Source organism: Pezoporus wallicus, unplaced genomic scaffold (genome assembly GCF_028554395.1).
Source record: "Pezoporus wallicus isolate ANWC-B61680 ecotype Strahan unplaced genomic scaffold, APGP_CSIRO_Pwel_v1 contig_7265, whole genome shotgun sequence".
NCBI classification, from domain to species: Eukaryota; Metazoa; Chordata; class Aves; order Psittaciformes; family Psittacidae; genus Pezoporus; species Pezoporus wallicus.
Window position 1 is genome coordinate 643,086 of NW_026635568.1, and position 20,876 is coordinate 663,961.

Below are 20,876 nucleotides of genomic sequence, written 5' to 3' on the forward strand. Positions count from 1 at the left end.
AGCGCGGCCCTCTGCTCCGCAGACTCAGCCTCGCAGGGTTCGGCAGCCGCCCCAGCTCCTCCCTCCCTCCAGTAGTTCAGGGGCCCAGCCCGGCTCTGGCTGCGAGCAGCCCAGCAGCTCCCTCCGCTCCCCCTTCAGCCGGGCCGGCCCAGCAGCACTCCGATAGCCATTCGGGAAACACGCTCGTCGCGTAGCCGGGAAAGGGAACAGGGGACTCGGGACTGGCGGTACCACCGCGGCCTGTGGCGGCCTCACTCTCAGCTGCCTCGCTGAGGCGGCGAACCAGCACCGCAGGTACCCAAAGTTCCCCCAGGAGCCAGCACCCCGGGACTCCACCGACACTGACGGACGCGTGGAGGCCGGGCCCTAGCCGCTTTATATAAACTCAGCCCCGCCCACTGACAAATCAGTGGAGGCTGACTTGGGCTCTTATTGGTTAATCGTCCGGAGCCAAGTCGTCCCGCCCCATGGCGCGCGGGCGCCCTCTAGCGTATTAGGTACCCTGGAGCTCCGCCCACCGGCCAATTCGTGAAGGCTGACGGCACGCTCCTGGGCTCTGATTGGCTGTTGGGTGGGAGGCTCCGCCCCGGACGGCGCGTTACGCAGCGCGGCGGTTGGCGGCCCATCGGCAGAGTAGCGACGCGCTTGGGGACCGGGAGGTGCCGGGCAAGCCCGGTAAGTGCGCGGCCCTGGCTTCTCCCGCTCAGTCCTTGTGCTTTCTTCGCGCCGTTCCTACGCTGCTCTCTGCTTTGGGCTTGAACCGGCTAGGTCGGGCTCTGGCAGCAGGCCCGGGGCGCGGCTCTGGCTGACAGGCCCGGCGGGCGCGGCCCGGTCCGGCCTGGTGGGCTTGGCCTGGTCCCACCTCCGCCTCCCCTCGCCTCATGGTTCTCTTCTCTGGCTCGTAGGTTGTGCGACCGCAGCATGTCGGAGGGCGAGTCCAAGCAGGTGCCGAGCGGTGGCTCCGACTCGAAACCGGAGTCTGCGTCTTCTGGCCCGGGAATGACCTCAGTGTCTGCGCCGGTGACTTCCGCGGCGCCCCCGGAGGAGGAGGAAGAGGAAAGTGAGGACGAGTCCGAGATCCTCGAGGAGTCGCCGTGCGGTCGCTGGCAGAAGCGGCGCGAGGAGGTGAGTGCTGGGAGCCGGGTGCCAGGGCTGGACCGCTGGGTGCGCAGGGGAGCCCCGGCCGAGCCGGGTGGGGAGCGGGAGCCGGGTGGCTTTTTGTCCCGCCCCACCGGCTGTCCGCCTTCCACCTGTCCTCGGGCCCCAGTGGCAGGGGTCTATCGTGCTTCCGGACCAGCCTGGAGGTGTGGGATTGTTTCTCCTCGGCCTCAGGAATACTGAGATCGAAACATGGTTTGCTTTTCTCCCTGTACATTCGTTGTGTTGTGGGCTCTGTATGGGTAGTGTCACGGCCAGCTGTTGCCACTGTGTGGAGCAGGGAGTGTCTCCAGCACTGCAATATGCATCTCGTTTCATAGGTCTTTTGCTCTGGGTGTGATGAAGAGCAATGACTAGGTTTTGCTTGGTGTTTGCTGGGGAGCGTGACAGGCAGTGGACCTGTCTCATCAGCTTTTGAGTTATGCCTTGGTTTGGTTTGCTTTGATGTCTTCAGTTAGGATAGAGCATAACCAGTTCATGCAAACTTGTTTCTTGGCTTGTTCTGTTCAAATTCACTTCTCAGCATGTGTGTTGGAGTTATCCTGTATGAAGACACAAGTAGATGAGATCTTGCTGGTTTAGACCTCTCCCCTTTTCCATTCTTTGCTATGCTCTGATTATCTTACTGGGGACTGTCTCTGCGAACTGGTTTCTGCTTTATACTGGCTCAGTGAAACCTGCTCTGGGAGTTGCTGAAAGACAGAAAACATTCATTCCAGTGCTGCGGCACAAGCGCTGATGTAGCTTTTCTCAGATGAGTCAGGGTTGAGCACTAGTCTGCTTTACTCATTATTCTAGACACAGGGTAGTTTCATCTCCTGTGGTGGTGAAAGAGTCGTTTATTCTGATGTAAATTTGGAGGTCAAAGTAAGGTCAAGGATTCCCTGCAGTTCCTCACCTTTGCTTGCTTGAAAGCTGTCTTGGTTTTGTTAACTTAGGCCAAATCCTAGCATAGCTTGGTAAGAACGTGCCTTTTCTGGTGAAGCTGTATGGCTTGGATTGCAAAGGGAGGGCGTCTTAATTCTGTCCTCCACAATGTTTCTTATGATAACCTTAAGTGCTTTTTCCTGTGGTTTGTGCTAACATTGGGGATCCAAGCTGAGGTTCAGTTTGTGTAGTCTTTTCAATATGCTTTATTTGATAATGATCATCATGACACAGAAGGATAAATTTCCTTCCAGGCTTTTCTGTACTCTCCTGTATAAAAAGTAAGATTTAGTAGGTTCTAGTTTTCTTTCTTTGGATTTCAGTTTCTCTATCTGCAGAAAAATTAAGGCCCAAATATGTGAAGTTCCTTAAAAAAAAAAAAAAAAGCCTTTGGCATGGCTTAAGTTACTGTCTTCTGCTTCAGGACAAAGGTAGCTGGTTGGTTTGTAGGCAAGCTGCCTTTGTAAGTTAGACACATTGAGCTTTGTGCCACCTTACAGTGAGAGGAGTTACCACAGAACAAATCATTGGCTGATCTGGGGTAAACTCAGGGGCTCTGATTCTCAATCCTTCACCTGTCCAGGTTGTGCTGCCTCGCTGCAGGATATCTGCTGACTGGGCAGCTGACCAATAGTGGCTGCAGCTGCCCATGTGTCAGCCTCATGTCTCACATATGGGTATGAAAAGCACAGGCTTCTAGTTATCACACAGTAAAATTCTGTTTTGTCTCTTCGCTTGGCATCTGAATTTGCGGCTTGATTAGACCCAAACTTGTGTGATGGCATTTGTTCACTTGAACTATATAATGTCCTTCTCACTGTCTTCAGCACTTAGGCTGATCTGTTCTCTGAAGTAAACTCTCCTGCTGCAGCTGTTTCAGTATGAAATTTATTTAGGTAAAAAAGCTTTGCTTTGTGAGCATCTGTGCCTACCAGTGCTAGCAGTGTCTTGAGAACGGGCTGTTGGTGTGGTGGCTTGGTCCTCACTGGTTATTGTGGTTAGTGCAGCTCTGCAAGCAGACTCTTACTCGCTACCCCTTGGCAGTGAGGAGGTGTTATTCCATGGGAAAAGGATGTGCTGTCCTGGTCCCCAGTGATGCAATCCTGATTCTTTATCTCGGCAGTATCTTCTTTGGACGCTGAATTAGGCAGCTGCCTTGGAAGGCGGTGATCTGGAGAGAAAAGGGCACGTGTGATCTGTGTGGTGTTCCCTGTATGTTACATTCTTTACTGCTTGGAGTTCCATGCTTGGATGTACATGTGGACTTGTCAGAACCTCACTTTTTTTCCTTTTAAATTTTATTATCTTTTAATAGCTGTAGACTCGTTGAACCTCATAGAACAGAGCCGTGTTGCACGGCGGCTGTGCTGAACTGGGTGCTGTGCATGTGAGGGGGCAGGCTCTCTCTGTGGACGGGCAGGCTGTAAGTGCTCGGGGCCGTTTACATTCAACCAGCAGGTTTAGGCCGAACAAGGCAGCGATTCCTGAGCCCGTCTGCTCCTCGCCGGGGCCACTGCGGCGGCTCTCGTACAAAATGGTCGTGGGGCGGCAGGGCGGCCCCGCTGCCCTCCTGGTGCCTCTGCCTGCGGAGCGCAGCAGGGGCAAAAGACGGGCGCCGGCCGGGGCGGGACGGCTCCCTGAAGGACAGCCGCTCCAGCCAATGGCAGGGGGCGGGAAGCGTTACATCACCAGCGCCAGCTCCCATAGGCTGCGCGCTGCTCTAGCCACGCCCCGAAGCGCCTTCGCCCTCGTGCCGCGGCGGTTCAGCCGGTGTCGGGCTGCGGGCCCTGGGCTGGGAGTGGGGCCCGGGGAGGGGCATCCTGGGGAAGGGGAAGGGGAGCGCTTGAATAGGAGCTGCTGGAGCTGCCGCCTCGGTGCGGGGCTTTTGCCTGTCACCCGCGTGGTTCGCTCCGCCTTTGTTCCTCTCTGAGTCACATGGGAGCTCTGACTCCAGTACATGGGGCGTTCGCCAGCGCTTCGGGCTCAGGGTGCTCGACCTGTGTCCAGAGCAAGTTAACGGGTCATCAGAGTGCCCTGGGAGGCATTTCAGATGTTGGCACAACCGAGTGAGAGGGATTGTGCGTTACTTTGTCACATTTAATTACAGCAGCTTAGACTAAACTATATCAACTGATAAAACTTGAAATGTGTTGGTTCACAGGGGAAAAATAATGACGGGCACGAGTTTAACCTGGGAGAGGAGTGGCTGGGGAGCAGCCCAGCCCTGCAGGAAGGGACATGGGTGCTGGGGTCAGCAGGGTCAGTAGGAACCAGCACTAGGTCCTGTCACCCAGAGGGCAAACTGCACCCTGGGGTGCACCAACCTTGGCAGAACCAGCTGGGCAGAGGGGATGTCCTGTTGTATTCAATATTGGTGCAGCCTCACCTGAGCACTGTGTGCAGTGCTGGGCCCCACAGTTAGAGAAGGACACGAAGGTCCTCAGATGTGCCCAGAGGAGGACAAGCAAGCTGTGAAGAGCTGGCAGCATTGTCCTGTGAGGAGTGGCTGAGCACTTGAGGTTGGCCTTGTTCAGACAGAGGAGGCTGAGGGATGACCTTGCTGCCCTGTGCAGCCCTCTGGGAGAGGATGTGGGTAGGGAGGAACTGAGCTCTTCTCCCTGGGATCCAGCAACAGGGTGCTTGCAAACAGTTCAAAGCTGCGTCTGTCAGGGGAGGCTCAGACTTGCTATTAGAAGCATTTCTTTACTGAGAGGGTGTTCAAACCCTGGCACAGGCTTCCTGGAGTGGTGGTTGCTGCTCCGAGTCTGTCAGTGTTGAAAAGGTACTTGGACAATGTTCTTAATACAACACTCTAACTTTAGGTCAGCCCTGAAGTGGTCAGGCAGTGGGACCAGGTGATCCTTGCAGGTGCCTTCCAGCTGAACTATTTTGTATTCTATTCTATTCTATTCCTGCTTAAACTTTAAACAGAGTTCAGAGTAGCCTTCTAAAAAAGATAAAAGTTGCTATGACACTTAACTAAGAACCTGTTTTAGGAAGAGAACACTTACCTTCCCCAAAGTTTGTTTCTTTGTGGAACATTTAACAAATCTTTCATTTAATGAAGTGCATGTGGCCATTCAGAGGGTGAAGTTGCTGTGAGGGTGAGGTGCCTGGGAGGTGGAGGATGGAAGGTAAATGTGGCTGGTCCCACAGGATGCTTATTTTCTGCTGGTTGAACAACTTGTGCAAGAGACTTAGCATCACTCTGCTCTTTCCTCACTGTATAAACTCACTGTATATATAAATAACGTGGGCATTTTCAGGCATCTGTTGCCTGTCTTCAAGGGCTGCAGGGATGGTGACAATCTGCTTTCTCATGCTGCTGCTGTGTGCGCATCACAAGCGTGGGTCTCCTGGTGTGCTGTCGACTGCATTGCTTTCCTCCCTGTGCTGAATCCTCTCTGCAGTTGTAACCACGCCCGTGGTTGGTCTCCTAATGTATGCAAAGGTGAGGCCTTAGCCTCTGCAAGGAGCTGAAGATAAACTTTTAACAGGGGGATCTCATCTCATGGCAGAGGGACTCGGAGAAAGGATGCACAGTGTGAGATTAAGGGAGAGACCGATGTCAGGCTCTCCAAGCTTGTGCTTGCCTTAGTTTGTTTTGGCTGCTCTCTCTGACAAAAGCCTCTTTTTCTTATATCCCCATGTGACACCCCATTTTCTTTCAGTCACCACCTGCATGACTTGTTTTTATTTGGTTGTCCAGATATCTTCAGAATTATCTGCTGTGCCTTCTGGGAATAGAATCTACTTAATAGAGATGGATTGGAGATTCTTTGCCCTTCATTTTTTAGATTCCTGTTACTGTAAAACCTGAAACCAAAAGCTTGGATTCAGAGCCTGCTGTCCCTGAGAATACACAGATCAAACAGAAAAGTGATGGGATTTCTTTCTATACCTTTTCTGGGTTGCAAAATGCTGATTGCATAAGTCAAGACTGTTATTGTAAATACTTTTTAACATCTTTGTAACATGTTTAGTAACCCATTCAGTGCTATTGAGCTAATCTGTACCATATCAGGAATGTGGGAACAAGCAGGTCCCCTTTTAGGTCACATGGACAGTGGGATTAATGCACTTCAGCAGGTTAGCTCGTGACACCGAGCTGTGTGGTGCGGTTAACACGCTGTAGGGACAGGATGCCATCCAGAGGGACCTTGACAGGCTGGAGAGGTGAGCCAGTGCCAACCTCATGAAGTTCAACAAGGTCAAGTGCAAGGTCCTGCACCTGGGTTGGTGCAGTCCCAAGCACAAATACAGTGGCAGGGGGTTGGAACTGGATGAGCTTTAAGATTAAGCTTGGCTTCCAACCCAAACTACGCCGTGATTCTGATTCCAGGTTCAGTCTTGCTCTTCTTCATTGTATACTGTACTTGTATACTTGATTGTATACTGTTGCTGGATGTTCTAAAAATTAATAGCAATACTGCATTAGTTTGCTGCTCTTATGAAAAATCTTGCTGTTATTTGGATACATGCTTCTGAGCTGTTCAGGGGGCCCTTGATGGTTGAAAGTTACCACTGAATTTTAGTGCTTGGGCTAACAGACACTCTTGATCCATGCTAGCTCTATCAAATGTTACAGAGCTGTAGTTTATGACGAACTGAACGAAGAGACATGAAGTAAAATACTGGTCTGCTACATCTTTGTTTTACCTCTTTTTTTTGTCTTTTCACTCTTAGCGTGAGTCTTAGCTTCTCAAATAATTTTTCATCTGGGGCCAGTTGACTTTTGCACCTCTGGATTTACATTTCTTCAAGGAGACAGTGCGGGGGTTTTGAAGAGAAAATGCCAATGGACTGGGTGTTTGGATTTTGTGGTGCTTGAGTCTGATTTCTTAGCCTCTGTTGAAGTGAAAAGAAACTTCCTGAGATAGGAAAAGAAATACTAGTCTTTATCATTTACTATCTCACATCTGGGTTTCTGTATGTGAGAAAATGAGGCATAATTCCTTGGAAAGGTGGCTTTGAGATGCTCTGAGCTTTGGATTCAGCTGCTGTAGGGAGGCTGGTTGCAGAGATTCTCAAAGCAAACTAGGGCTAGGAGGGCTGCCAGCTATTTGGCAGGCTTTGGCAATGTTTCCAGCTGGTGGTGAAAGCTAATGCCATGCTGTAGTTATTTTACTTGACCATTGAGAAGATACTCAGAGTATGTGCAGCTGTTTAACATTTTTGTTTGGCTCATCTGTGGGCTTCCTGGAAGGAACCCTTGAGTTGTGCTTGAATGAGGTGAGGGGCACTGCAGGCTGTAGAGGGAATTGAGCCTTTGTCTTGGGCCTGTTGTCTGCAGACCCATTATGTTCTTGCTTATTGACTGTAACAGGCAGCTGGCGGTTTGCTGAGTGCTGCTCCAGCCAGCATCACTTTTCAGCTTTTCTGCTGCCTCTGTGGGGGAGCAGGGACAGGCAGGGCAGCTGACTGCTGCTTTTCCAGCTTTCCTGGGTGGTTAGGGGTGCTAGTTACACTCCAGCTGCCTGTGACTGAGGGATAGGGTTTGCTCTGTGTTCTTTGCAGAGCTTTTCTAAAAATAGCATGGTCTGTGTAACTTAAGAGCAGCATCAAAGCCTTCCTCTTGTCAGTGCTCTGTCTTGTTAAACCTGCACTGGGAGACCCAGGAGAAGCGATCACAATATCATGGTTGCTGCTGCCTGTTTGGTGGGAGTCAGATGTTACAGCCTGGGTTATCCTTTGCAAGATACTTAATTCTGGGCCAGTGGAGAAGAGAGGCTGCTTGCCATCTCTGACCCCTGGCTGTGCCTGCAGTGAGGTGGCATAGCAAATCCCAGTAAATGGAGGCAGCACTGTGAAAGCATGGCCAGAGAGAAACAGGTTTGCACAAATGGGAGCATAGCGCTTTCCCAAGCATCCCATGGTAACATGGGTGACACAAATAGCTGTATACTGTTTTTAAGGATCAGTGCTCATGGAAAATCACATTTCATGGGTGTCTCTAGACACATCTCCCAGGCCCTCTGTCTCTGCCAAATCTGTCCCTGAGACCTCTTGTCCTAACTTTCTGGCTTGTCTGATTTGAAGTTTGCTAGCAGATCATAGAATCACAAAATGGTGAGAGTTGGAAGTGACCTTAAAGATCATTCATTTCCAACCCCCTGCCACAAGCAGGGACACCTTCCAATAGACCAGGTTGCTTCAAGCCCCATCCAGCCTGGTCTTAAACACTGCCAGGGATGGGGCAGCCACAGCTTCTCTGGACAACCTTTGTCAGGGCCTCACCACCCTCACAGGGAAGAACTGCCTAATGTCTCATCTGAATCTACCCTCTCTGTTTAAAATTATTGGCCCTTGTTCTGTCACTATGTGCCCTTGTAAAAAGTCCCTCTCCAAATCCAGCTAGATGACATCAGTTACTCTTCCCTTATCCACCAGTGTCATAACCTCATTGTAGAAGGCCACCACATTTATCAGGCATGACTTGCCCTTAGTGAAGCCACTGTCACCAATCACCCCCTTTTTGTCCATGTGCCTTAGCACAGTTTCCAGGAGGATCTGTTCCATGATCTTGCTGCGCACTGAGGGGAGACTGACTGGTCTGTAGTTTCCTGCAGATCTGTGTGCATGTGTGCAGAAAATAAGAAGCACACTAGCACAGAAAACAGTTTTAAACATGATTTAACAGAAAGGCAGAGGTGATGGCAATCAGGTACAGGCCTTGCCTAGTGACTCATCTTTATTATTTTTTCCCATGCTTTTGCCCTTCCCTCAAACGTCCCATGAATATTGTATGTAAATAATCTTGTTTGATCCCAGAATTGCTTGTCTTCTGTATTCCTTTACACAGCATCTCCATTTGCATTGGATGATATTGCTGAAGGGGCTTCTCCTGTTGAGTTGCCTTGGTGAGTTTTCCTAACAGGGACAATGACTTAATTGCTCATCTTTGTGGCCTTGAGAGTCCTTGGTTCAGTGTTTCACCCATCATGGTCAGGCCATGGTTCTTCTCATCATTGGTAGTGTTCTTGCTTCTGTTTTGAATAGCCCTTACCCAGGTATATTTCCACAGCAGTTTGATGAAACATATTTTGGCCTGTTCATGCAGTGAGACTTCAGCAGCTCTGCCTGGAGTTCAGTGAACAACTCTTACAATATAGAAGGTGAGAAAGTATTGCAGCCCAACAGGATGGGCTGGTGTAGAATGGAAGTACCTGACTTAGAGTTCCTCCTGTCTTTTTTTTCCCCTGGTTTCAGAACTGAGAGCTTCCCAAACCTCCCAGTCAGTTTTATTTCTGGCTGAACTATATGTGGTACATCTTGGTGTAGCATGTATGACAAGGGTTTTGATAATGGTACAGCCATGGTAATAGTACAGTAACTGTGAAGGTACCAGTGAGCTACTGTAATATCAACAGGCTTCTATCTGAATGGTTTTTATTTGTAGAATATTGGGTTTCCTTCTCTACTCTCATTTATTTTGCTATGCTGTTTCTGTTTCCTTTTGGGAATTAGGGATGGGGAATTCTTTGTCTCTTCCTAATTCCATAGTTCAGCTCAGTAAAATTGAACTCACTGATTCTATTATACTGCTCATTTGTTCCAAAGCACCAAATGAAACAAAGCATTTGTCCCTTTGGGCTCTGAGCTGGTTTTGGCTGTGATAGAATTCATTTTCTTCATAGTAGCTGGTATGAGGCTATGTTTTGGATTTGTGCTGAAAACAGAGTTGATAACACAGAGGTGTTTTTCATTATTGCTGAGCAATGCTTGCACAGAGTCAAGGGCTAAACTGCTCCTCACACCACCCACCACTGAGGAGGCTGAGGGTGCACAAGCAGTGGGGGGCATAGCCAGGACAGCTGACCCCAACTGAACAAAGGAACAGTCCAGACCATATGGAATCATGCTTGGCATATAAAGAGGGGTGAAGAATGAAGAAGGGGATGTTTGGAGTGATGGTGTTTGTCTTCCTATGTAACTGTTGTGCATGATGGAGCCCTGCTGTCCTGGAGATGGCTGAACACCTGTCTGTGATGGGAAGTGGTGAATGAATTCTTTGATTTTCTTTGTTTGCCTGTGCAGCTTTTGCTTTACTTGTTAAATTGTCTTTATCTCATATGTCTTCTCACTTTCAGTCTTCCAACTTTATCCTTGTCCTGTTGGGGGGAATGAGTGAGTGACTGCATGGTGCTTAGTTGCCAGCTGGGGTTAAACCACAACAGGTTCTTAGTAGACAACTTATGTGTTCATTTCTGTTGTTCATGGAATGGATGGGAATGATGCATTTCTGCCTTTGGGATATCAAGAACAGTGCTTTTTCTGTTCAAAGCAGCTTGACTCTGCTCATATTTGTTCCTCCCTACTGGAGAGTAATCTGACATGAATTTTTACTGAAGCCTGTCCCTCAGTATGTTGTTTAGCCAGAACTGTCAAAATGCTTCTGTAGATGTTGGGTTGGCCACTGGGCAACAGCTTGCATGATGGTGATGTGATTCAAAACTTGGTGCTTTTCTGCAGAGTGGTTGTGTTTATGGACAGGATGGAGCTGAGCTGCTTGAACAGAGTCCTAGCTCCGTGCTGTGCTCTGCCCTTTGTAGTCCAGCTGCACGGGCCAGCTTGGAGCAGAAGTCTCTGGGACATTGGCTGGGTGTGCTTAAAAAGTATGTCTGTTTTTTGACTTGTTTCTCAAGATGGCATCTCCTGAGCTGTTGCATGCAAACTTATAAATGAGGGCAAGCTTCAGCTCATGGGGGACTTTTAACTCTGTATTGTAATGGTCAAGATTTGTGTTTGGTTACACAGACAAGCTTATTGTTAAAAGATAAATTATTACTTGTTCCAGTGCATAGCTATCTGGAAGAAGCAACTGTTGTGTTGGTGAGGGTCAGATTTTCTTATATTTTTGAGATTATGGAGTATGAATAGGTTTGTATAGCCATGGGAATAACTGATGTCTTCCTTTCCTTGGGATCATTATATCACACTACTTATTTTTATTTTCTTTTTAAATGAATGCCTTTCAAACATTTTACTACCATGAATGTAATTGCAAAGGGTGGTGCTGCTAGTTTAATTAAAGCATGAAGTGGGGTTGCTGCTTTTTGTTCTGTTTGGATGTTTTTATTTATTTTCTTTTTTTCCCCTTTGCCTTCAGTGGCTATTGCAGTCTTTGATTTTGTTACACTCTAGATAAGCTTCAGATCTCGGAGCCAGCTGTTTTTGTTTCTTTCTGTTGGTAAATATACTTCTTATTTCACCACAGTTCAAGGAGAAGTGATACTCCTCTGTGGTCCAGCTACTGCCTTCTGTACGTGTATTATCCCTGTTCTCAAGCTTTTGCCAAGCTGGTTGAGTAGAGCTTTGATCTTTTTCTCTTTCCTAAACAAGTGGTCAGGGTAATTTTTTAATGTATTTGTACTGCTTTTAACCATATATATGGCCTTTTGTTAGTGTCTGGCCTAATGGCCTGCCATTCCTGATCTCTTTCTTCAGTGGACAGTTTCATTCTATACTGACACTCTAATTATTATTTTTTCCTAATATTTATGCCTTTTTTTTCTTGATTGTAAATCATCGCTGTCACTTGTGGTTTAGGCTGTAATTTCTTTTTTTATTGACAGATCATGTGAACTACAGAAGCCTCTCTAAAAGTCTGTGTTCTTTCAGTGATAAATATCCAGACGTGAGAGCTATGGAAAAAATATGCATTGGACAACTGGAATAAACTGCCTAAGAGAAAGAGATCTTCCAAACTCTGTTTTCCCTTATGGGAAACTTTCCTTATGTTTCCCCTAAGTTATGCCTTGAAGTAACAGCATTTAAATCTTTCCCCCGGTCCCTTTTAATTACATAAATTCACTTGAAATTCTTCCTGAATTTCCTTAACTGATCTTTGTATAGACAAAGAGCTACATTAATATTTCTGCTGTAAATTTTTTGTGGTTGTGGAACTACTTCCTCTCTCATACTTAAGGAATCTGTGCTAAACTGAGTTCAGTTAGCTGCTTCTTTCATAGTTTAAAAGCTGCCTAGTCTACGTGGGCTTCCTGGGAAAGGAACATTTCAGAGTCATACATTATCTCTAAGAACATGGGATTTTATTTGAGCCAGTCTTTTGTCATTTCATCAGCTTGTTGCCTTTGGGCTGGGTCCTAGATGACCACTGGAAATTAAACAAGTTAAAAGTCTTAAATTACTTGACAAAGCTTGCAAGAAGTTACGGCAAAGTGAGGAGAGAGCCTGCATCATCTTCATCCTGTGTTGATGTTTTGGTTGTGAGGGCTCCTTAGGGCAAGAACAGGATTTCTGTCATTTCTTTGGGACACCTCCATTGCTGGTTGCACTCTTGCCCTTCAGGGTAAATCATGGAAGAGGCAGCATTGTGAACATGTCATTGTGAACTAGATGATCTTAAAAGTCCTTTCCCAACCCTAGCCATTCTATGATTTCATTTTTGATTCATGATTTATTCTTTTGCTCAGTCAGGTCTATGGGGAAGTTGAAATTTATATTCTTACAACTACTTCTGATTACAATAGTTTTAACTGCAGCACTGTTTCTGAATTGTGAGTTGTTAAGCTTACAACCATCCATCAGTCACCAATAGCTGTTTGGAGACAACAGCTGGCTGTAACCCTCAGGAAGGTACATAGCAATGCTTTCATGAGGGTTTAGGATTCCACTTTGATGAGCATGGAGAGGGATATGGAACAGTGATCTGGCAACCTGAACAAAGGAGGAATTTACTGTCACCTTTTCAGTCGTCTGTCTGCATTTTTCCCCTTTTACTCTTGCTGCCTAAGCTGTTGAATCTCCTCTTGAACTGAGAATTACCATCAGTGACGTCAGGTGAGTTTGGTGTCTTGCGTCATAGCTGCTGCTCTGGATTATTGCCTATGAGTCATGGCAATTTTTTCTGTTTAGTAAACTTGCCCAGAAATGGAAGAAGATATGATAAATCCACATCCACTGCCTGTATCGTCAGGGCAGATTATGAGTAGTTGTCAGTACCTGAGGACTGACTCAACACAGTCAGCCTTTAAATAGGCAGCAAGTGTGATGAAGGCATAGTGTGTTGAAGTGTCATGACGATGTGAATAAGCAGCAAGTGTGATAAAACAGGGATGCATGAGTACTGACTGTTAGTGGTCCTGGCTGTTATCTTGTCCCTGTTGCCTGAGGGCTTGTTTAAACCTTTCTCAACTTAAAGCCTTTTGGCATTCAGGTCTGTTAATTGTACTAGGAGTTCTTGTACTACTATCAGCCCCAAGATATTTCTTGAACTAAAATGTAATGGAATAAAGGTTCTGCCCTTAATTATCTTCATTCTTTCAGCTTTCTCTAATGATGAAATATACCAGGCCTAGCCTGGTATTTAGATGCCTGTATCAGTGTGTGTGTTCATGCATATATACGTATACACACACACATATATATATACACATGCACACACACACATATATATATATATAAAAATCAAGTCCTTGTAAATATGATTAAGGTCTCCTTAAATCAAATCTCAGACATTTCATCCCTCAGTTATACAGGAGGTGAGGGATGGGAAGGGAACTAAGCTGTTGGTCTCCTGTGACTGTTTTCAAGAGTTATTTTCTGTAGCTCAGCCTGTCTTTATTGAGCTATGGCCTATAATCTTTATTACTACTTGTGTCACTGCATTGCATCTAATTTTACCTCAGTAATTTATTGCTCAGTTTACTGAGCAATCTGAATCACTCTGGTTATACTGTTCTTGTAGTCATTTGTCACTCCAGTGCGTCATCTGCAGTAATAGAATATTGAATGTAGTTGGGCTTGTTGGGATTCCCTTGGAAGATTATAAAGAAGTGTAGCCCCTATACTATTTGCTGTCAGCCTAAACTGTCAAGCTACTGGTGGAGTAGAATAGAATAGTTAGCTGGAAGGGACCTGCAAGGATCACCTGGTCCCACTGCCTGACCACTTCAGGGCTGACCTAAAGTTAGTGTCATATTGAGGGCATTGTGCAAATACCTCTTCAGCAGTGGCAGACTTGGGGCATCAGCCACCACTCCAGGAAGCCTGTGCCAGAGTTTGAACACCCTCTCAGTAAAGAAATGCTTCCTGATATTAAGTTTGAGGCTCCCTGACAGACGCAGCTTTGAACTGTTTGCAAGCACCCTGTTGCTGGATCCCAGGGAGAAGAGTTCAGTTTCCTCCTACCCACAGTCCCCTCCCAGAGAGCTGCACAGGGCAGCAGGGTCACCCCTCAGCCTCCTCTGTCTGAACAAGACCAACCCCGAGTGCTCAGCCACTCCTCACAGGGCAATGCTGCCAGCTCTTCACAGCTTGCTTGTCCTCCTCTGGGCACATCTGAGGGCCTTTGTGTCCTTCTCTAACTGTGGGGCCCAGCACTGCACACAGTGCTCAGGTGAGGCTGCACCAATATTGAATACAGCAGGACGTCCCCTCTGCCCAGCTGGTTCTGCCATGGTTTGTGTACCCCAGGGTGCAGTTTGCCGTCTGGGTGACAGGGTCCAGTGCTGGTTCCTACTGACCCTGTTGCCCCCAGCACCCATGTCCCTTCCTGCAGGGCTGCTCCCCAGCTACTCCTCTCCCTGGTTAGGCTTGTGCCAGGTGCAGAATCTGGTATTTTTCTTGTTCCTTTTCATGCTGTTGATGATTGCTCAACGCTCCCATCTATCTAGACCAAGAGGCCCTTAAGAGAGTCAACAGCAACTCCCAGTTTGGTATCTAATGAACAGGTGTTTATAATGCAAACCTTTTAAGTTGATATTGTACAACAGTAAACATACTGTCTCAGTGGACTCCTTGCTCATGATTCTCTTGAGTACATGTCCTGTTGTTGTGTTAGTCCTTGTTATTCTGCATTGTATCAAGAGCTTGAGTTTGATTGGTAGCATGACCTGTAAGTTCTTCTTGGTACCCACCTTCTCGTAAGGAAACAGCAGTTTCTTTACAAATACAAGCCTTAGGGTTTTTTTTTTTTTTTGCATTTCAGTATGGTCAGCTGGATGCTTTGAGTCTGTACCCAGCCTACCACAGCGTTAAAAGCATTGTCTGCTAGAAACTGGTTTCTTCATTAGTTTTATTAGTATTGTGTTATCAGCAGTTATTTCCTATGGTGAAGTGTTGAATTAATGTAAGTGTTGTATGAGGCAAACATTTATCTCTGCTCTCATTAGTTTAACACTGTAAATGAAATTGATCGAATTTGATAGTGTAAAAGTGGCTGCCAAGGGGATGGGATTTTTGAGGAAGCCCTTATATATGGTTAGAAGCTTCCAGTAAGTGGGATGCTGATGGGGTCCCTTGTAAGGGATGTGAAGGTGAGAGAGCAGGAAAAGCCGTGAAATGGCCAGGACTTTGAGGTAGTGGAAGTGGAAAGTGAGTCTGGATTTGCTAGCCAAATCTGTGTATTAACTTTTACCACAAGGGAAGAGTTAGATCAGCTGAAAGTTATCTTTGCATCTTTGGATGCTGCTACATATCGCAGGAAGAATAATGTTACGGTAAACTGCTGCTGGGTGTGTTGTTCATCTTGTATCTATGCATTAAGTATTTCCACTGCCCTAGCTATTCTTGAGCTAGGCTTTAAACTCTTGTTTTGTCAGGTTCTCTCCCCTTACATTGTTGCTTTCTTAGTGCTTATCTGTGTCTTTGATACTAGCTGTGGATGTGCTTGTTCTTGTGCTGGGTTAACTTTTGCACTTATTAATAGAAGAAATGATTGTAGCAGTTTTGATTGTGTAATCAATTCCTAAGTTTTTTCCCAACTTGCAGGAATCCTTTTCTTTCTCTTTGCTTTGGTCAGTTTCCTCACTTGAGTTTTGTGTCTAATCATGTTTCAGAAAATTCTCCCAGAAAGCGGTGTCCGAGTTCTTGGGACTTTTTTTTTGTATCCCTTTTGTATGGTTGGAGGGCTTCCTTTGTGGTTAAATTAACTTTGGGTATTATAAAAGAAAATTCTAAAATACTGTTGCCAAAAAGCAGCTTTTACTACAAAACAGCCTTTGTGCAAAAGATTTTCCTCAAACATGGCCAGGGCTTGCTGCTTACATGGCCTATTTGGGTATGTCTCATTCCTGAAATGCATGTGCACAACCTTGTCCTGGAATGCTCATTTAATTAAAAGTTAATGAGCAAAGTTCATAATACTCAAATGAAGAATGTGCAGTAGTGTTCTGGTCTTGCTGGCTTAGAACTCTCATATGTCTTCATCCTTCCCACACAGGTGAATCAGCGCAATGTCCCAGGGATCGACAGTGCCTACCTGGCCATGGATACAGAGGAAGGTGTGGAAGTTGTTTGGAATGAGGTTCAATTTTCTGAGCGGAAGAACTTTAAGCTTCAGGAAGTAAGTTGACCTGTTTCCCAGCAAAATGTGGAAAACACCTTGCACCAGTGTGGGATTATAGACATTGATGACATTTCATGTGCATTATTGGGTGGATTCGGAGTGCTGTGATGCTCAGATGTATCAAATTCAGCTTAAGCTGGCCTGGGCAGAAAATGCGATGGAGAGCTGTTGTGCTATGTCCCTGGGCCTCTTGTGTTCATTTAGTCTTGGTGGTCAAACCATGCTCAGCTCTGATACAGTGTAAGGTGAAATTTGTTGCTCTTTGTTCTTAGCGTGGGAGTTTGAAGTATACAGTGTTGTTGAAAGGGACCAAGACCCAAGAAGAAGGTAAGATATGGGCTGATGCAGTCTCTGATACAACATGTCTTTGTCTTTCTGATATTAAGGAAAAAGTTAAAGCAGTGTTTGACAACCTAATTCAGCTGGAACATCTGAACATAGTGAAGTTTCACAAATACTGGGCTGATGTGAAGGAGAATAAAGCCAGGGTAAGTAAAACAAACAGTTGAGTTTTCTCACAGTATGTCCTGTAGGTTATACAGGAAGCAGAAGGTAATGTCTCGTACTGCCCCTACAGGTGATCTTCATCACTGAATATATGTCTTCAGGGAGCTTGAAACAGTTCCTGAAGAAGACAAAGAAAAACCACAAAACTATGAATGAAAAGGTAGCTTTTTCATGTGTGCCTATGTTCACTTAGTGTAATCAGCCTCTGGAAAGGTTGTTCCACAGAGGATTCTGATGAGAAGGCAACCTGGTGATAGCAGGTGGCTGTAACTTTGGTTTTATTACTGTAGCTAGTTCAGTTGCAGGTTCTCTTGGACAGCTGTCCTGTGCTGTTTGCTTTGTTTCCAGCAATTCTGCAGTTTCATATGTATGGTGTGACAGGCATGTCCCTTTCCATGTGTGCATACAGGTGAGAGGGAAGAGGTCTACATGAGAGGAGTTAGGAGGGGAGGTGTGTTTTTTGATCCATATGAATATGTAGAAACTAAACTGAGCATGAGAGTACTGATCCTCTAAGTTCTTACTTCCTACCTGTCTGTACTGCATAAAATCTAAGATGTCACAGAATGTAGCATATATTCCTTCATATGAATGGTCTGTGAATCACAGAAATATGGATTAGTTTCTCATCCTTGAATTATTCTTTCTGTTCTTGTGTCTGTAGGCCTGGAAGCGATGGTGTACCCAGATCCTCTCTGCTCTCAGGTATGTGAGTTACCAATCTTGCTGTCTAGCCATCTGTTTAAGGGTAGCCTCTCTTATGCTAGAATACTAAAAGCTGTAAACATACATGCTGCCAACTATTAGCAAACTTCATGGAATAGAGCCTGGAAAGCACCTTCAGTCACCCAGCCTGATTCTTACCCCAGCCACAGTCTGTAGTGTCAAGTGCACTTCCTATAGCAATCCCAGAGTCTTTAGTTAGACAGTATTGAAACCTCCAAAATAGAGAAACGGGTGCAATATGGGTTTTAGATCCAACAGTTGCAACTGATTGTGAGTCTGGGAGTTGAGCATCAGGGAACTCTCCAGAGTAACCAGCTTTATAGTCTGGATCCAACAGGATGTTGTAGAGAAGTCTCAAAAGAAATGGCATTCTGTGTGTGTGAGGAGTGAGGAAAACTTTCTTAGCCTTGGCTGGCTGCAGTCCTGTAGCATGCAGTGGATTCATAATTATTGTGGTGTGATATTGTAAGAAGTACATGTGGATCTATGCATTTCATGATGATGCATGTCTTTTTTTTTCCGTTGTCTTGGTGCAACCCGGTTGCATACAGTGTGGGGTTTTTGTTTTGGATTTAAAGAGTTCCCTACCTGAGCCAGAGTTGGTATATAGCTAACAGTAGCCTTGGAAGAACAGTAACCCAGATGTCCAGCCACAGTTTCCACTTCATAGAGAAAATTCTGTTGCCCTTTGTCTAAATACAGGTGTTGATGAATAGTTGGGATTCTAATAAGCTTTTCTGGGAGCTGACAGTCCTTATTTTTGCTGGCTCCTAACATAAACCCAAGCAGACTGAGGTGCAAACCCAGGTAGCCTCAAGTGTACCTGGGACCCCAGCACTGAAAAGCTTTATTTGTGCCAGCTGAAAACATGACCAGTCGTGTTTGTACGTCATTGTAGGGTCAGAGTAAGGCTCTGTTTTCAGTGTAAAACACCAAAGTGGTTTCAGCACCCACCTAGCAGTATTAGGATGGATGCAATAGTTTCTTTAGCTCTGGTACCCTGGGTTTCTTGGGAACTGATCAGAGAAAGCTTTCTGTTTTCCCCCATGTTTTAGATATTGTTTGTTAGAGAAAACAGTTTAATTTTCACAATTCCCTCCTAAACTAGAGGCTCATGTACAGTCACTTAATTGTACCTTACTACTATTGTAAGTCCCTGGCATGTACCCTTGCCCTCTTATTCTCTTCTGATGTTTCTTGAGGCAGGGAAGGGATGAAGGGAAGGATTTCTGGCTTTAGCCTTGGTGCTTTCCTGACCAGTGCTCTGTTCTGTATCTCTAGCTACCTCCACTCCTGTGATCCCCCAATCATCCATGGTAACCTGACCTGCGACACAATCTTCATTCAGCACAATGGACTGATCAAAATTGGGTCAGGTAAGGCTTGCTGGAGTGACCTTTCCCTGTAAGGCAAACTGCTCAAACAGAAAAAGGCATCTAATCCTTTCAGTGTTACTTGACACGATAGGCATGTATGTACACATGGTGTTCCATCGCTGCATTGGTTGTTCCAGGGATTGGTAGTAAAATTAACTTTTGATTGGACCACTTTCAGGTGCAGGAAGGACTGATATTGGGTACTCTTTCTCCTGTTAGCCCCTTTCTCATTTTTTGGTCTCGGGGGACCCCCTGAAAATGGTGCTGAAACTTCCAAGTTTTGTATGCACCTTATCGTTGGATTCATCTGCTCTGCAGTCTTTTTCACGTTAATATACACAGAGTTGTGAAACTTTGAGAGCTGTCTGGAGAGCTGTGTCCACTGATGCCACATGAGTACTTATTGTTGCAAACACAATCAAGCGTGTATGTTCTGGCTGCAGCAAGCTACATGTCTTGGCATCCTCATCCAGCATCCCTCACTCTGGCCTGGACTTCAGGATGCTAAGTTTGTCTTCTGCCTGTTTGGCAAAAATGTGCCCTTTTAAGGCAGCCACCCTGTGCTAAAGTGTTTTATTTCATAAGTAAGAAGCCATTTTTATGCCATGCAGTGTATCCTTGCATACTGATTTTTATTTTTTTTTTTCACCTTTGCTGTTCCTATGTCTCTAACAATCTGTCTGTATTCATGATGCATCGTGTTGTACTTTGACATAACCTTCCAAGTCACAGTTGATTATCTGTTTTCCAACTTCTGCAAGTATTCTCAAACCTGAGTGTGCACTTGCTGTCCTGTAGGCTTTTGTCTGTGTGTATTCTTGGTTTGATGCTGACCATGTACAGGAGAGAAAGCTGTGCTTTGCCTGTCATCTAAAAATAGCCTCTCTTCTTAAACTGCAGACCTCTGTGACTTTTCATCAAAGAACTCTTGTGCTGTCTCTTTGTTCCAGATCTGGGGCCTCTATGCTCTTTAAGAAACCTCTGATACATGCCTGTATGCAGGGGGACTGGCTTAGGGCAGAAGGAACACTCAGTTCTCTATCTGCCTGTAAATTTGATGACTCACTCTTCACACAGGCTGATGGCATCATGGGGTTTGCTTTGTCATCTTTCCCCAACTTTGTCCAGGTGGGAGAAGTTTCCAAGAGCTGCGTACATCTGATACCTGTATGTCAGCAAGCACAACTGGCTCCCTGGTGTTCAGTTCAGGCCACTAATGGGAAGCTGATTGTAGACTTGAGTGTGTAAGAGATTCTTCTCTTCCTAGTTTAGCTTAAAAGTATTATACAGCTGCCATCTTTCTGATTGGTAGCCAGCACTTTGTCGAAACAAACCACTTGAAGCTGGTGTGTAGAGCCCTGGCTTTTTACCAGAGGGAAGTTCTACAGATCAGCAAAAGTAACATCTCAAGAGCATTCGGGTTCCCAGTGGTGCTATTCAGAGGTTGTCTAGAAGAATGTTGGCTCTTGAGCGTGGGTTGCAGTTGCCTCACTATACCTTTGTGCGCTCCCTCCAATTCCATAGAGCTTTGCTTCTGTTAGGCATGGTGGGAGAGACAGAGGCAGTTAGACCGAAGTGTTCTGTCAAAGGCTTTTGGGTAGCTGTGTGCTATAACAACTGTAACCTCAGCAGGGAGAGGTTATACGCTGGGCTCATGTGTGTGCAGCAGTGCTTAACTGCAGTTGCTCCTGAGCAAATCTTCTCCACAGCTGTAGGCTGCCTTGCTCACCTTGTGTTCAGAAATGAAGTGATTTTTTTTTCTGGGAGATACTGGTCCTTAAATAAAAAAGGAAGTGAGGATGAGTGGACTTGTGTTCAGAAGAGGAGTCCTCTGGATGTGAAAACTATGGCTCCAGTGCAGGGTGGAATTA

The 20,876-nt window shown here is 46.0% G+C and overlaps 1 protein-coding gene across 4 annotated transcripts in view; it reads left to right on the top strand.

Annotated features, from left to right (window-relative positions):
• Positions 1-555: 555 nt before the first annotated feature.
• The window catches only part of NRBP1 (nuclear receptor binding protein 1), a 39,883-nt gene continuing 19,562 nt past the window's right edge, over positions 556-20,876 (top strand). For 3 of the 4 annotated variants that reach the window (XM_057396847.1, XM_057396850.1, XM_057396849.1), the window contains exons 1-7: positions 556-675; positions 906-1,125; positions 16,271-16,393; positions 16,783-16,884; positions 16,974-17,063; positions 17,568-17,608; positions 18,911-19,005. In XM_057396847.1, the coding sequence (XP_057252830.1) occupies positions 922-1,125; positions 16,271-16,393; positions 16,783-16,884; positions 16,974-17,063; positions 17,568-17,608; positions 18,911-19,005 (655 nt within the window). In that variant the 5' untranslated portion in view covers positions 556-675; positions 906-921. Of the gene's footprint in view, positions 680-905; positions 1,126-16,270; positions 16,394-16,782; positions 16,885-16,973; positions 17,064-17,567; positions 17,609-18,910; positions 19,006-20,876 lie in introns of all 4 variants that reach the window. The other variant, XM_057396848.1, reaches the window with a different exon arrangement.